This window comes from Hipposideros armiger, unplaced genomic scaffold, assembly GCF_001890085.2.
Source record: "Hipposideros armiger isolate ML-2016 unplaced genomic scaffold, ASM189008v1 scaffold_182, whole genome shotgun sequence".
Lineage (NCBI taxonomy): Eukaryota > Metazoa > Chordata > Mammalia > Chiroptera > Hipposideridae > Hipposideros > Hipposideros armiger.
In genome coordinates, this window is record NW_017731532.1 from 707,842 (window position 1) to 725,999 (window position 18,158).

Genomic DNA, 18,158 nt, shown 5'->3' on the forward strand with positions numbered 1-18,158 from the left:
CTTCCAAGTGTAATACATACATAAAATAAAATTGGTATTTCTTAGAATCATTAAAATTGATGTAGCAATGTATAAATCACCTTATATCTTATTTCAAATATTTCAACATGGCTTTAGAAACTCTTTAAATCTGTGTCTTTCAGAATAAATTGATAAGAAAGAAAATTTTAAATCATTAAAAAATAAAAGTTTCTTTAAAATGCCAATTGTTTAAGCATTTTCTATATACTATATTTTATTTTATGAGCATAATTTTGAACATATCAATGATGAAGAGAAGACTAACACTCACTTCTTTGTGTGTTACAAATGTACAAGTGGACAAATGTAGCATTTAGTTTACACTTCTGAAAATTTAGAAGTCTGAAGTATATTCTAGGATATATAATTATACATCAGACTTATGGAATTCAAAGTAACTTTGAACTTTTTTGAGGACAAAATTATTCCTGTGAAACTTATTTCTATTTTTGAAAATATAGTATCATTCTAAATGACCTAAAGAAATACTACACAATTACCAAGTGTAAGAAAATATGAACTTACAAAACAAGACTTATAGAATTTTATTTGAATATGCTTTTTTGACATATTTTTACTTTTTAGAATTTTACTTTTTAGAGTTTACTAGTTCAAACTCCTTATTTTATGTAAAACAAAACCAAAGACCAACTATCTTATCATTTTAGTTTTGTTACCACTGTAACATCCTGCTACAGCAATATATTTATAGAATAAAGGCAGGTACACATATTTCATCCTCATGACCAACTAACCATAAATAAATTGCCAGCCTTGACACTTCCTCCGAGGCCCCCCATTAAGTGTGCAATCATTCACTTAGTGCAGAATTCTTTACCCTTGCTATTACTCAACCATGAAAAGCCAAAAAGGTAATGGTATTTCAGGTAAGCAAGCTAATTTGCATACAAAGCACTAATTAGCATGTGATCTTGACTCCTTTGACTGAAAGAAATGTGACAACTGAAACAAATTAGTAAGCTTTACCTCTCTTTTCTTGAACATTTTTGGTACAGTTTTGATAATATATGTAGTCTTTAGTCTATTTATCTGTATTTCTAAAGTAAAATGCCAACAAGGACTAGGAGACATAGAAGATGGTTAGGGAATGCTGGTAAATGGATGTGGCATTATTAGAAGAGTATCATCATTATAATCAAACTGTTCATTATAATGTGATAACCTATAATGAGGTTCATGAGGAAGGGAAGGAGCAGTGAGCACATTCTGAGAGAACATACAGAGTAGCATTCAGTCAATATTTGGTTGATTCCATAGCTGGCTCATTGACGAAGAGAATGAATAACATTGATGGAAGACTCTAAGAACCAGAAAAAGATATAATAAACCAATAAAGCTTGGTTCTCTTGTATAAAATCTCACCTGACCAATTTATTGTTGAAAATATTGTCTTGTTAAAAAATAGACAGTATCTATCGGTATTGTAAAGAGTTAGCCACAGTATTGACATACTAGATCTGTTTTTTTAGTGAGAAAATGCTTACAAAATATGTATATGCTTTCTTAAACAGGATAAATTGTATCTTCCAGAGGACCTAATAAAAGTAGGCAATGAACAAAGTGTTGGAGACCACAAGAAGATACTGAGTTATAATTACAATATCCATATCAACAACACATAAGAGGACTTATATTTAGATGACTAATAAGGCCTTTTATTCTCTTCTGCTGCTTTCAGGTTTCTCTTACTATTTTGGGGATGTCAGAGTTAAAGATAATAATTCTTAAGCAGTTTTACAGAGTAGCAGTATTTAGTAACTGCTCTTTGGTATAAAAGAATGTCAGATTAATTTATGTATGATGTAGCAAAGAAACTGATTTTTTTCGGAAGCATAGACCAGCCATGAGAATTGCTAACAATTCCATACAGCAGCTCATCTCTCAGTTGTTTGTCTCCTAAAGTGCCGTGTTAATACATGGGACACTAGACTTTTTAGACTGAAATATATTTAAAAAGCTGTAATTTTAAGGTTTCAGAAACAACATGTTTTAGCTGAAGGGGGTCAAATTTTGGCACCCCAAAATATGCCTCTTTGGAATATTGATTCTCTTAAGCTAGTTATTTTTAAGAAGCCAAGACGCAGGAAGAACCTCTGACCTTCCTCCTAACTGTCTAAAAAAGTTAGATAGAGGACCTGCTCCAGGAAGGGAGCTTTCGTCAAAGGTAGCAGTAGTTTTATATGACTAGTGTGTGATAGGAAGGAACCCAGCATGACCCCTTTGATCCTCTCTGTGTCCCATGGTTAAAGATGGCGGCCCTGCAAACATTTGTTTACCAGACATTTTTGTTTGTATTTCAATGTGAATTGCCTTCCTCCACTTTGAAGCCTCAAACCACCCCCACCCCTCTCTCCTTACCTCTAGATGACAAATAACCTCCACTGCCTGATTTGTCCTTGGGTCCTACATTTTTATGGAACCCACATATGTACATACGTAGTAAATTTGGTTATTTTTATCTGTTAATCTGTCTCATGTCAATTTTATTATGAGACCAGCCAGAATAACTAACAGGGAAAAGAGAAGAAAATTTCCCTACCCCACATAGCTTATATGTTTTCTTTCCATTAAGAAAAGGCTCAGCATTTGAGTAAGAAGATGAAACATTCCGCTTTCTTAATATCAAATTGTCTTTAGCACGTAACCGTCTTTAGTCCAAAAATATGTTAGCAAATGGTTATTTGCCAAAAAGTAATCTGCTTCCACCTACTTTTAGGCAAAACCAAAAAAGTACAAAGAGATATATATAGCCTGAAAAAATATGGGTTATCTTTAGTAATTATATTAATTTCATAAAGACCAAATATGTTCCTTATTTGGTCTTGTAACGACATGGCTTTAGGCAGATTTAATCTTTCTACTGATATTTTTGATGTACTGTTTTAAAATTATTCTAGACTCTTTCAAGGGAAAACTTCTCCTAAACATAATTTTAGAAAATGAAAAATATGGCAGGTTATGATTACTTATATATAGTCCTGGAAAGGTAATACAAATAGATTCACTGTAAGATTTAACCAAAAGCATAAACATTTTTTTAAAAACGAAATATTACTTTTTATTCATCCTGTGTCTGTATTTTTAGTTTCAATTCTCTTTACTGTATATGATTTTCCTATACAGATTGTTATATAGATTGCTATTCTCTATTTTGCTGTTCTATATTTCACTTAGAGGAAAATCTTTTTTTCTTAAATGTGTTAAGTTTCTCAAAGTCACATGCTGAGAATATTATTTTGAAAAATCATTACAGAATATTGTGTCTTCAGCATTTCATTTCAGCCATCTTATATATATAAGAACATTCACATATTTTTATATTTTAAATTCCATGAGATACTTCATGAGTTTTCTTCATGGATTTTTCTGTAGAAAAGTAATGAAGCATAAATTATGCATCAAATGAATTTCGTCAAAATTACTTTACAATTCATATATCTTAATTGGCTTAGTTTCTTTTCTGTTTTCCATGGAATTCTCCATCAGACATTACTGACACCCCAGTGGATAAGACACTCTTGATTAACACATTTTAATTCCAACTCGTATTAAACTAATTTAGCTCACAAAATGACATGCTTGTGCTGGCATATTCTGCTGATAAGCATAAATACGTAGTCTCTCATACATCTCAGATATTCTATCATCATCAACACTTAATTAAAATAACTCATATAAAAATTGTAAAGTATTAACTGATCCAGTTTCCTAGATGCTATTTTGGCAAGGCTAATCCAATTCAGCACAGAGTTATAAGTAGGTTGATTCTTTTGATATGGATTTAGTCTAAGTATCAAAATTGCTCACTTACATTATGGGCCTTTTCAATAAGATTCTATTTCTCAAGCTTTCATTACCATATATTAGGTATAGATGTGTGGCAATGGACTTGTGGATTGTGAATGGGGACTATGCTAGCTGCTGGTCTTACAAACTATAAAAGTTTAAATAACATTCGATAAAAACTTTAATACTTTGTTTTAGATAAACTTACATTCACAAATATACACATTTCTTTTGTTTTCTTTTCTTTTTTGGTGTCTGTGAGGCAGGTATCTGGAGTCCTGCATAAGTTGAATCTGGCCTTGTACTGCCTCCCACTACTGATTTAAGTTACAAGGACAGATCAACCCACATTAGTGTATTCTAAGAAGCACAATGGGTATAAAAATAAATATTTCAGTTTATAATTTAGGATAAATTATCAGCTGACTCAACCAAAAACGAAGCTAAAACAATTTTTATAAGCCATTTTAAATTTCTCATTAAACAATGCAAAAGTATTCCCTTCTTTGTTTCCCCCTATTATATATTTGTATTTCCTTATAAACTGGTTCCAGATGAAAGTATGTGAAACAGGTACTTTAATTTATCTAAATGTAAATTTTGCAAAAAAAAAAAAAGTTACTTTGTTCTGTCTGACCCTTCGAGTATCTTGATATGCTAGGAAAGTTTCTATTGCTGAGGCAGTAAGTAGTCCTTTCAAATTCACTTGCAAAGTTAACTTTTGTTAAAGAAACTGGCCTATGGGGTTGGTCTTCTGATACAAGTAGCAGATTATATATATTTTTACTTTCTTTAGAAATTAAATTATTCTCTCATATTCACTTGGTTACTTACCTGTAAACATGAAATGTATACTTAAAATTACTCAACTCATTTCTAAACTATACAAAACAGTCTTTCTACAGAACAGATTTTTACATAATTTATTAATGCACCAAAAAGTCTTTTGAAACTAGAGTTTACTAACTTCACTAATGCTAAAAAGTATAAAAATAAGCAAGATGAGAGAATTCAAACTGCACAAACTAAAGTTATTTCTCCATCTCCAATTTAAAATATGCATTTTGGAATACACGTGTCTTCAATAGATACATGTACATAATAAAATTTATAAGACAAATTCAAATGGAAAATTTTTTATAAAGGTATTTGTAATCTCAGGGATCATTTATAGAATATAAAGATGACAGAAAACATAGTATTCATATTTGCAGGCATTCTAGGTAATTCTGTTTTATTCTCTTGATAAGCATCCTACTGTGCACAAAGGCTATGCAGTTATTCTTTTCCCTGGCATTATAACTTATATTCAAGATTAACCCGATTACTGGGTAGAATGGATGATACCTGGCAACAGCCTATACATACTCTCTTCCCACCGGTGCTTGCAGAGCTATTTTCTTTGTCCCTCAGAAGGGATGAGCATTTTATAACAGCCACCACTTCACTCCCAGCAGCCTTTCTTTGACTTCCCCTCTTCTCCCTCCAGCTACTGTCTCATTTCTCTTTCCCTTTAGAGTAAAATTCTGAGAGTTTGGCATACTCATTGACTCCAATTTCTTTTTTCCCAGTTTATCCTAAATCCACTTTTATGAGGTTTTCACCCCCATCGCTCCATTGAAACTGCTTTATCAAGGCTGCCAATAACTTTTTGTTTACTCCAATGGTCAATGGTCAGTCCTCAACCAATATGAACTATCAGCAGCATTTGATACAGCTGATCATTGCTTCCTTTCTTGAAACTGTTTTCTTCATTCGGCTTCTAGGACACCACATCGCCTGTTTTGTTTGTTTGTTTGTTCCCCTATCTCATGGACGCTCCTTCTCATTCTTCTTTGCTGGCTCCTCCTCATCCCCCTGACTCCTTAACAGGAGAATGCCCTGGGATCCTTGCAGAGCTTCTTGTCTCTATCTGTACTTGCTATCTTGGCGATATCATCCAGGCTCAGAGCTTTAAATATTATCCATATGCTAATGACTCCCAAAATGATAGCTGTAGCCCAACCTTCAACCATATAATTCCAGGCTCTGATATCCCATGCCCTGTTCAATATCTTGTGACTATCTAATCACCATGTTAATCTTAAATTCAAAACTAAGCATCTGATGTTCCCCCTCATAGCTCCTCTTGAAGCTTTACCTACATCAGTAAATTCTTCCAGTTGAAGAGGCCAAAAGCCTGTCAGTCCCTTAATTTATCTTTTTCTCTCAACACATATGCAAACCATCAAAAAATTTATCATCTCCAGCTTCATAATATATTCAGAATCCAATTATTTCTCACCACTTCTACCACCTTAGTCCAGGCCATAATAATCTTTTGTCAAAATTCTACAATGATACCCAAACTAGTCTCCCTGTTTCCATCCTTCAGTCCTACAAACTAATCTGGACATAGCCAGAATGACCCTGTTAAAACCATCTACTCAAACCCCTACAATGACCTACAAAGTTCTACTTGCTGTGGCTTTCTGTTACCCACGACTTCATATCTAACTGTGCTCCCCAACTGACACTCCACTTTAGCTACCCTTTGAAGTCAGGGGCTTTATGTTTGCTTGTCCCTCAGCCTAGAATACTCTTCCCAGATAGCGTATGCTTGCTCTTTCATTTCCTTCAGGTCTTTACTCGGATGGCATCGTCTCGGTGAGTCCTTCTCTGGCCGTTCTACCCAAACTTCTGCAATGCTGTCTCCTTTCCTTTTCCACTTCAGTTTTCTCCCTAGCCCTTATCACTATCTATAATGACATATATTTTAAAATAATTATTAATTTTGTTTACTGACCGTTTCCCTTAGTAGACTCTAAGTTCTATGTGGGCAAGGGTTTCTATTTATTAGTAACTCTAGCATGTGGGGTTGTGGGGCGGGGCACCAATAAATATTTATTGAATACTGTTGCTGAGTGTTGTCAGCAAAATTTGGCTCTTAAATTTTAGTTTGTGAGATTCATCTGTTAAAAACAAAACAAACAACAACAATAAACAAAAAACCCACAAAGGATTTCGAGCCCCATACACTCCACTTCCAAGAATGTGGAGTGGGTGCCTCAAAAGCTCTCATGTCAGTAGTGCAAAGAACAAGCATGGGGAAACACTGACTTACCCTTTGGATTTCTTACAAGCTATCTAGCGGTGACCATATTCATACAGATCAGGAGGGGTCACATTATGGCTCTTGGGGCTGAGTCTGGCCTGCCACTTGTTTTTGTAAATAGAGTTTAACTGGCACAGCCATGGTCATTAGTTTACATAGTGTCTGTAGCTGCTTTTATACCTCGATAACAGTTGAGGAGTTGTGATTTCAAAGCCTTCATAGCATAAACATTTACTATCTGGCTTTTTATAGGAAAAGTTTGTTCACCTCTGATACAGAACATAAGATAAACGATTCCTGAACACCTTCTAGTGATAAGCCATTAAAAAAAAAAAGTGGAAGCCATCCTAATGTATACTTAAAATCTATCCCTCCTATATAGGAAATTGGTAATACTCCTTATCTTTAATTTCCCAAAGAATGGTGACCAGTTTTATTTCTGTAAACCAACATTAAGTAAAAACTTATAACTGTGTTATAAATAGCCTTTGCATATTTGCAATTTGCTACAAATATTTTTCCCCCAAGGGGCTTTAATAAAAACTGTGGCACTCTGGGAAGAATTTTCAATAAGATGTTTCTCAAAAGAAAAACTGTAATTTAAAATTATTTGAAAAATAGGTAAGCTCTTACCACATATGGTTTCAAAATATGATATTTTATTGTTTCATATTAAATATCGGGACATCTTTAGCTTACAGAAGCAACATGAGAGTGAAAGGAAAACCAATATTGGTCTAAGGTGGCCAAGATAACATTTTCTTAAATATTCATTTTGACAAACAAATAAACAAAAAAAGAAGGGTTTTCTAAGAGGAAACGATTTCATTCCATTCAAACTGGAAAATCCAAGACTCTGAACCCCTGACACTCCCTTTTTTGCTCTCTGTCCATCCAGTCACCCCTGCAAGGTCTTTAGTTGTTTGAAACGGCAATTTTTTTAAAAAAACAAAAACTCACTTAGTTACTCAAGCTGAGCAGTTTTAATTTGTTCTAATAGTTGAGGCCAGAAAAACTATTACCACGACTGCAGGAAAGCATTATCAAAGCCAGCAGCTGTCAGGCACCTTTATTTTTTTAGGCTGCTTTTATCTTTGTACCAGAGGAAGACTTGTTCTATTTTTAATATTTAGAATCTCTGTTCTTTAAAGCTTCAAAATTACATTTAAAAAAAAATCAAACTTAATTTTTATTTCTTGAACTTTGATAAATAAGCAACCTTTCTACCTCCATTCTCCAAATCCTGGTGTATTTATATCTGAGAAATACTATTTTTAATATTTGAGTCTTTAAACTACATATATTGATGTTAGATGTTATAGTTCAGTAAGTCAATTCTACTTGAGATTTTCAATATCCCACTAATTTAAACTAAGAAAAGATATACTTACTAATCTTTTAGTTCACTATCTAAGTAAAAGGTGGTATCCACAACTTCTGGGGAGAGGGAAAGGGAGTTTCTCCTGATTTAGAGTATTTCCTGAGACTAATTTCTGAAACCGCTATGGTCAGGAGGGCGGGAGGAAAGGCAACCAATGGGAGTAAAGACAGCGTGCAGATTAGTAACAGAATGGAACTGAGAAGGTGTGTAGAGAATTTAACTACATGTATAAACAATAGGGTGCTACTGATAATAAAATAGTTGCCTTCTGAAAGTCTGAATAAGAATATCAGAGTAGATGAGTATACGTAGTTATGAAGGTAGGACTTTTCATCAAAATGTAGGACTTTTACCAGAAATAAGTTAAATAAATATCTACCTTCAGGAATATTTTAACCTGGGCTTGCAAAAAAAATCCCATTTCTTCTTGTTCTTCCTTTTCAATTTCAAGTATTAGATTAAATAACTATTTTTATCATCTTTTATTCATTTTGATTCTTTTTCTTTTAAAATATCAAGAATATTTATTATCCTGAGCTTTGTTTTTGTCTTTATTGCTTGCTGAAAGTCATTTATATTGAGCTTTTCCTAGTCAATAATAACACCAAGGAGAAAAGGAGACATTTCTTTCCTTTCTTTTTTCTTTTTTTTTTTTTTTGTTGTTGTCCTTATTGCGTTATTCCTATGTCAAGGCATTAGGTCAGCTTCGTCCAGTGCAGTCTTGCTAAAAATAGAACCTCTGCAAAATATACCCTGAACAAGTAGAGACATCTGCAAACCACCACTAGATGGCAGAACAGCGTTATCGTTATTAACATTAAGCCTGCAAACAAAATGTGGCTTACAAACCTGCTGCAACACATTTTCTACCATATCAGAGTTGCGATCAATTCAGATTTAAAAATATGGATGACTACCTTGGTCTGAAACTAAATTATTTGGTACACTTATCTTCAACAAGTATTTATAATCTTATTCATGTCAAAGCCTTACATTTACAACCCAACATCAATATACTATTAGTTTTCAACAGTTTGGGTTAAGAAAACTAAAGATCCAGTGACTAAAATAAAGTAATTGTACAAGATAAAAATCAAAACAAAACATAATATAGTAAAAATAAAAGTCTATACAGAGTTCAAAATCAGATATTTACAAGTATATCCCACATTGTTATATACTCAAAGATATCTTTACCAGCATGTATTAAAAGATTATATTGTGTTTAAATATAAAAAGTATGGATATGTTTAGTAGAATGGTAAAAAACAAGCTAGAGTTTTCTGCTGAAAAGTTTTCTTGTGGTAACGAGAAGAAGGAAAAAATAAAGTACCTTCATCCCCTAGTTCCCCATTTTTTTTTTTTGGTTGAAATAAAAAATGTCCATTTCTTTAATGTGGTATAATCCACATGAGAGAGAAGCTTTCTTGTTACTCAAATCTATAAAATTATAGAACTTCATAAGGTAAGAGAGTTAATAGTCTTAATTTTTTAAAAACACAAAAGAATGAGAACGTTGGTTTATTTTATGCATTTTACTAAACTATTTTGATTATTATACATAAGTAAGAAGAAAATCTAATTGGTTCAAGGAACACTGCAGCCTATTCAATAAAATTACAGGAATCAAACTTTGCCTGTAGTTTAGTAAGAATGCCATGAGAATGAATAAATAGCAGATTGATGCTTTTAATATATAATTCTAATTTCTTAGCATTCAATGGAACTTTTGAATAAGACTCTGGCACACGGACACGAGAGTCAGAGTACAGACTTAGTTCCGAGTCTACTAACTATTCACGCCACACCACAGTACTTACTTGCTTCCCCTACAACTGCCAAAGAAAATACAGGCCAGTCAACACACAGGTTTGAAGCCTAGTAGCAGTACTTCAAACTATCCACAGTAGCAAGACCTCCCAATTTAGAAAAGTCTTCTTCCCTCTGACCCTCGTAGCAAGGCCTCCCAGTGTAAGAAAGCTGCTCCAAAGTCATTCACCAGTTCCATGGTCAGTCACTTTGAGAACGTATAGGGTTTCATATACAAATTACCCTTTGATGAAAGACTCCAAGTAAATAAATATATGTAGCTTACTTTAAATGCTTTATTTTACTAAATTGATATAGCTTACTTCAAATGCTTTATTTTACTAAATTGATACCTCCTTTTCCATGTCCAATTATTCCCATGGATTTTATTTAATTGGTCTAAACAGAAGCTTTCCCATTTCAATAAAAATGTCAAAGTGTGTGAACAATGTTAACATCTGTCACAAATAGAAAATCAATAATCTAAAAACTGCCTTCTAGGATGGACTTGTTAAATGTATGAGGAATTAATCATAATTATTTATTTTAGAATTTACGTTAACTGCTAGTATTCAAATGTAGTTGCTATGAATTCACAAACTTAGTTTGTGATAATTCCATTTGGTAATGGATTTAAGTCTATACTTATGATGAAAAGAGGGGGCTTGCTCTACAAAGTAAACAGGAATAAAAGGAGTATGTTCATCTGTTTAGGAGAATCATTTTAATGTACAGTATGCTTACATAGTGAGTAGAGCTCAGAACTACCTACACCATTTCTAATCTCCAATTCTTCTTCCTTTACTTTCATTTATTCATTAAATTCTAACAGGCTAAGTCCTTTCCTGGAATACTTCCATTCCAGCTCTCCCCAAATAAGCTTTGCAATTCCTCACTAAGAGTGGGAATTCAAAACTATTCTCATGCTCTAGCTAATTCTTGGAGGTTAATATCTCTTTGGAACTGGATTAGAAATTGGTGTTAGGATTTGGTTTATGATTGTCTGTTGCTATTTCTACTCATTGAAGGCACTCATTAACAACTGTCATTATGGCCAGAATCATGCGGTCGTATAGCACAATCACCATAGGAAACCAATGCTAATATTTAGGAAATACTTGAGAAGTCTGATCCCATATGTACCAAAAGATAATAACATCCTATTTCCTCTAAAAAAGTTTTCAGGGGAGACTGGGCATATTTCAGAGCCTGCTGAATAGGGGAAAAGCGTACCTGGGATGAGCCAGAATGGTCTCCTGGATAAAGAGAAATGATGTATATCAAGCTCAAACATACCTAAAACTTTTTCTACCTCCTGTCTTTCCTACGTCAGATAAAGACATTAAATTTCTCCAGAGGTCCAAAGTAGGAACCTCAGATTCATTCTTGATTCCTCCAACTCTTTCTCTTCTACCCCTCATTTGATTAATCAACTAACGCTTATCAAGCATAACTAGGAATTGCTTCTTGCTTTCCAATCCTACTGCCACTGCTCTTGACTATGTCCACAGAGTCTCTTGCTTGGGTTACTAGGATAGCCAACCAGTACCCACGCATCCAGTCTCTTTAATGGGTTCTGTTTCCTGTGTTCATCTTTTAAGTGTCGGTGTTTTTGGAATTTTGTTGTATACACTCTTCCTCTCTCATTCTGTACTTTCCCCCGGACAATGAACCTACCCATGTGGATTCAGTGCTCTTCACATGATGAGCCTGCAATTTTTATTTCTAGACTAGACCACTAATTTAGGCTTCACTGACCGAAGAGCTATCTCTAATTGGAGGTCCCACAGGGAACCTAATTTGTCCCACCTCAAACCTACTCCTTATTTGAGGTCCCTATCTCAGAAAATGAAACCTCCACCTGCCCAGGTGAGAGCCAGAAACCGGGATAGTACTGTTGAATTCTTTACTCATACCCCCACATTTATTTGTCTCTTAAATCTGTTCATCTCTCTCTGTGCCCACTGCCACTATCTTAGTTCAGGCCATCATCCAATCTCCCCTGGATTTCTGTAACAGCCTTTTAAATATCATTGTCTCCCTACCTTGAGTCTTGTCTTTCTGCAATCCTGGCTACACACTGTAACTGGAGTGGTTTTTCTAAACATGCGAATATGAACATGCCTCTCTCCTGCTTAAAATCCTTCAATAGCTTCTTACTGCCCTTAAGATCAAGTTCAAACTCTTAACCTACAAGGCTACTCCAGGTTCCTCTGGAGCCTCATCGTCAGCTATTGTCCCTTTAGCTAATTAAACGCCACAGTTTTATATTTGGTCTCTCTACTTCCCCCTCTTCCTGGAATATTCTTTCCCTCTGCCCCTGCCTCCTTTGCCTAACTCATCTTTAGATGCCAATTGGTATTTCATTTACTATTTTGAGACAATATTTCCCTGAAATGCCCCTCTCAAGACTGAGTTTGGTGGCTTTCTGATTTGCTCTAAGAACACACTCCACTCATTTAATATAGCCATTTTCTTTCTATACTCTAATTGCCTTTTCTCCCTCTCATTAACCATACCGTGAGTTTTTTTGAGGGCAGGGATCTTGTATACAATTATATCTAGGTGCCTAACAAAGCCTGAATCTGCTCTATAGTTTGAATTCAGGTCACTGCCATTCTTAAAGATCTCTGACCGTCTCAACAGGCCTACTGAATAAAGACTCAAGTTCATAAAATGGCATATGCTTCTCAATATGCTAGAGCATGCCTTCCCAACGTCATTTCCTGGAACTCCTGCTTACCTGACTTTCTGTACATATTACTCTGAACACCTCTGCACAGGCTCTTTCTGATGCCTTCACACTTTTGCTTATACTGTTCCTGGAATATCACTCCCCTGCCTGTTTCCCTGGAGAGCTTTCTCCAAACCACTCTAAGCTCCAATTCAGGCAGACTTAATCGTTCTCTCTTCTAGGTCATCACAGAACATTACACTTTACTTTGTTACAATACATACCTTGCTGTATTAGAGATATTTATTTTTAATAATGCCTCACTGGCTAGACAATGAGCTTTAGGGGGGTACATATTATAGAAACTCATTTTAATTTTTTTTAAAGATTTTACTCTTTTATTTTTATTTTTAATTTTTCAATTACAGTTGACATTCAATATTACATTAGTGTCAGGTGTACTCATTCTTAGATGCCTACTACAGTGCTTGGTATCTAATAGTACTCAACTATCTATTACACTGGAATAACGAAAACAAATTTAACTCTGTTTCAACTACTCTTATCAAGAGTCAGAGAGAAGACACATAGGGGAGAACAGTTCATTCTACAGTAAGTGAAAATGGAAATGTATAGGTTTATACATCTTTGCTTAATTCTGGAAAGAATTTGGCTTCCTTCCCAACCCAACCCCCCCCTTTTTAAAAAGTGCCTCTTAGAGATGTTCTACAAACTCTTATAAGTAGGTAAACTCTTCTGATTTACTCCCTAATTCTAACCTTAGCAAGAGAAATAAGAGCATGAGAGAGAAAATAAAATGAGCTAGATATATTTTGTGAACAATTATCAACTATGAACTTTAAAAGGTAAATTCAATGATACAAGTCCAGAAAGCCTTAATTTGAATCCCAGCCCTGTCAGTTTCTGACTGTGCAAATGGCTTATCTATCAAGCCTTAGTTTTTCCATCTCTGCAATGGGAATGATAATAATATGTGCTTCACACCTAGGGTTATTGTGAGGATTAGAGTTCATATATGTAAAACATTTAGAACAAAGCATGGCATATAGCAAGCAATTATTAACTCCTAAATTTAGGAGTTTTTTAACTCCTAAATTCTTCCTAATTTTCTCAAAGGGTTTTATAAAATTAATCATGTTGTTTAAAAAAAAAAGCTGCAGAATCTATGTTGATTTGGGTTAGAAAACTGTCAGATTTAAGAAGTAGATGCCATAAAATTTAAAGAGGGATATATTGTAATTCTAAAATCGTTATCATCATTGCTAAAATAAATGGTCTTGCTGAAATTTTAAAATACTAACATAAGTATTGTTAAACCTGATTTTAAAACATCATGTAATGATATTAATAAAATTTCTAACTAAAAAGCTACAAAGATGATCCTCAAATATTTTGATATAGCCTATATTCTTGATAAGTGATTAGGTTATGATTTAGCCATATTTTGAAAGTACAGCCAAATCTTGATTATCTTTAGTCTCTGGAGGTATGGGTAGCTTAGACATTTAAAATCCACACATCATTCTAGAATCTCATCTTTGGCCTCTTCTCCCACCAAATCTTTACCACAGTTAACTTAATGGGCTAATTTGCATTTCAACTTCCTTTCTTTCTTACTTGAACAATGAAATGGCAAAATAAATAAATGAATAAAAATTGGACAATAATACAGGAAGGAAGGGCTAGTCTATCCACTAGATAACCAGTCTCTGAATAATCAAGAGTTGGCTGCACAGCATTTACGTTTACCTTAAGAATGAAAATAGCCTCATTCTCCTTCATATCTTTAAATCACACAGGAGTTCCTATGCCTTAACATTCCTAGTCAGTTTCTCTGAGTACCTGAAAGAACCCTGGTGGTACAGGACCTACTGGCATGCCATCTCCTGGGGGAATGTTTCCTAGCACTGGACTGGGAGCTGCTGCAGCACTCTGCAAAGAATAAAGGAGAAACAAACCTATATCATTACAGAGAAGGCACAAAACCAAAGACTGATGTTAGTCGATTGTAGGAAGGGAAACTTTTCATTTCCGGGAACAAATATTGGTAATTTCCCCCACTACAGAGGTAAACTAAGGTACAACAGTTAGTTTAGTATATGACTAAGTAATTTGGTTTAAACAAGTCTCTTTAAACTTTTTAAAGTCACAGAACTTTAATAAGATGGTATATTTGAATAATACATAAAAGGCAAATAATATGACAAAATGATAAAAGTTTAAGCAAATGCTTTAAGACAGGCATCTGAAATGGCAACATCAATAACAATAGGTAAAAATGTAGGTAATAAGTTTGAAATTGGTAGTTGTAGGAGTTGGAAAAAAGAACTTTTTTTTTTTTTTTTTAGATTGTGCCTTTCTATGTCATAAACAAGTGAAATTTATCTTCTGCCTATAGGTGGCAATACACATTATTATTTATTTTCTGATAGAGTATAACTGGTAGCCAAAATATAATTGATAGCAAAAAACAGGGCGGTGAGGATGAAAAAGTAATTAGGAGACTGAATAGAGAAAGGAATCAGATTTGGAGAGATTAGTCTCATATAAACAGATTATGAAAAAATCAGATTGAAAAATTCAAAGTCTACTTCACTCGCAAATTATTTCATGGAATCCTAGGGCTTCATGACATAGGAGTATGAAAACCTTTGGGTCAGACTCTTTGTGATCAAATCAAGATTTTAGATTTAATTTTTACATAGAGCAGTAATGCGTACAATTGTTCTACAGCCAAGGATTTCATTCCTCAACATGGTTGTACGTATTACAAATACTAAGAGGGAATCTGAAATATGCTGAAGACTGATTAGTATAAATCCAACAATTCTGCTATGAAAAGAACTCAAAACAAATCCTGGATCTAGTGTATCTGTCCTCACCTATATATCAGTGTTCATTCATGTATTAATATTCCATTAGAAGATGAAGTACCTCAGTATATTTGTAGCATATATTTCCTAGTATATAAAATGATAAAAATAATGTTTATTCTATAGCACTGGCAGTTATTAATAATGAAGGCCAATGATTTTAGTATTTCCTGAGAGCATCTAGATTTAAATGTGGCTATCTAAAATGTTGCTTACCTATGAATGCTAAAATTCTAAACTTCTGATAAAGCATTGAGTATAAAAGGAGAAATAAGCATTTCTTAGATATTAAGATGAAACATTAATATATTATTCTATTTTAAGCAAAAACATGCAATTTCATTTAGGGTACATTAACTGAATGCCTACCATTTGCCAGATACTGTTCTATTTCACTTTATCTGTCAACACTCATGTTTTTAAAAAATGAAAGACAAATTGCTGTTTTCATTTTAACTAAACCTGCATAAAAATTGAACATAGAGTGTTGGAGTAATTTACCACCAAACATTTATCCATTTTTAGTTTAAATATATATATGATGAAGCCAGATCTAGGAAGAAAGATTTCATCGACATCCTTTGACAGTCAATTACTGTCATGGGGAAGTTGCTCTCAGTACTAAAAGCTAGACATAGGATGTCACTATTGTTCTAATTAATTGCAGAACAGAAGCTTGTTTTTGCAGTACAAAGACATAAAAAGAGACAAGTTTGTACACCACACTCACCTATACTTTTATAGAAATGTATACTATAATTGTGAGCAGATTTACTAAAACAAAACAGAATTCAGTGAATTATTGCAACTTCTTAGTGTAGTTCAAAGATGCTATTTCTCCTTCAATTCTAGTTGCCTAGAAAGTCTATATAAGAAAAGTTTGCTTACCCAAAAGAAAAAAAAAATGTTAGTTTGCATCTAAACTAAAATTCTAAAAACTGAACTAAACAAGTAAAGATGCTGGGTCATCATTGGCTCCTTTACTTTTTTTCTTTTTGGGGGACTGACTTGTTAAAAGGTATAAAATATGCTAGCTTTTTTTTTTTCTTCTTCTGAGTTCTTCATTATATGTTCCCTATGCTTTTTTTCAGGTATTATTTAAAAGTGAAACAAAAAAATCATTCAGATGAAGATTTACTCAAGTTAAATCTTTAAAATGCCCTTGAATTTTATTTTGTACACTCAAAATTATTTAACAAATTCAATCAAAATATATATGGCCAAGGACTCTTGTAAGCTGTGCAATATAGCAGTTAACATAATAGGGGGGGGGGAAATCCTTGCCCTTTTGAAGCTAACATTCTAGGGTGGGAAGAGAGACAGTAAGTGGTGTGAAGAAAAATAAGAGCAGGGAATAGAGAGTTCCCAGTAAAGGGGATAGGATTATATTTTAAACAAGATAGTCAGAAATGAATCAATTAATCAAAGTAATGGATCAGGTAATGATGACTAAATGCCTCTTACGTTGAGATTGCCTTCCTACATTTCAAGATGTGCCAAATTCTTATAGTTTGCATCTGTTCCCTTACAATGGCCCAAGAATTCTGTGGCAAATTTTCATTCTTAACAATCATACTTTAGGCATAACAATAAAGATGTCCTGAAAAGAAAGAGTTTTATAGCTAGATGGTTTATATAGTATAGAGCATGATTTAGTTTTCTGGTGTGATAGTAATTTCTAGCCTTGGCCTAAGAACACACAGTGAAGTGAACAGAATACCAGTAATTACTTGTTTACTCAGTACAAAGCACTAGTCTAGCTCTAGAACATTTCAGACCAAACTTCACTTTGTGGGCCACATTTTTGAGCTAAATTATCCGTCCATTTCCAATCACCCTTTGTGATTTATTGACAATGGATGATTCCTTCCTTTACTGTACTGTGGACTCAAGCTTAGAGTACCATTTGGTACACCATGATCATTACCAAATACTACAGTAGCAATATAAATAATACATGCTTTGAAACTGTAAGCTAAATAAGAATCAAGTTTTGGGGATTAGGGCTTTATGTAGAAGGAAGAAAAATTTCTTGGGTTTTGTTGCTGGAATTTCTGAGACTTGTCTCAAGTTTACTTCCTACTCATGAGGCAATTATCTCATAACTTGTGGATCCAAAGAAAGTTGTTGTTGGCTCTAACTCATAAAGTATGTATGATTCTGGGGGTGTGGTGACTAGAGCAAAAAAGGAGAGCAAATAGATTGATTATATTAAGAACTACTACACAGCATTAGTTGCACTGGATTTGTGTGAATTCCCATTAGAATACCATGAAAAATCCTTTATTATGTAATATATCCATGACTATTTAGGGTTGACTTTTAATTTCTCTCGCACAAAAAGAAAAACATACAAATGATATGGCTTTAAAGTATTTCTTCTAAGTAAATTGAATGCATAAAACTTCAGGGCAAATGTAAAAATATTAATTATCATTAAAAGTGTTTTGTCTCATTAGTGGATTATTGTGTGCTTTT

General features: G+C 33.8%; 1 protein-coding gene across 1 annotated transcript in view; it reads right to left on the reverse strand.

Moving 5' to 3' along the window:
- SSBP2 (single stranded DNA binding protein 2) overlaps window positions 1-18,158 on the reverse strand; it is a 280,570-nt gene that overhangs the window by 63,714 nt on the left and 198,698 nt on the right. The window contains exon 5 of the mRNA XM_019652585.1: window positions 14,650-14,739. Coding sequence (XP_019508130.1) covers window positions 14,650-14,739 — 90 coding nt within the window. The remainder of the gene's footprint in view (window positions 1-14,649; window positions 14,740-18,158) is intronic.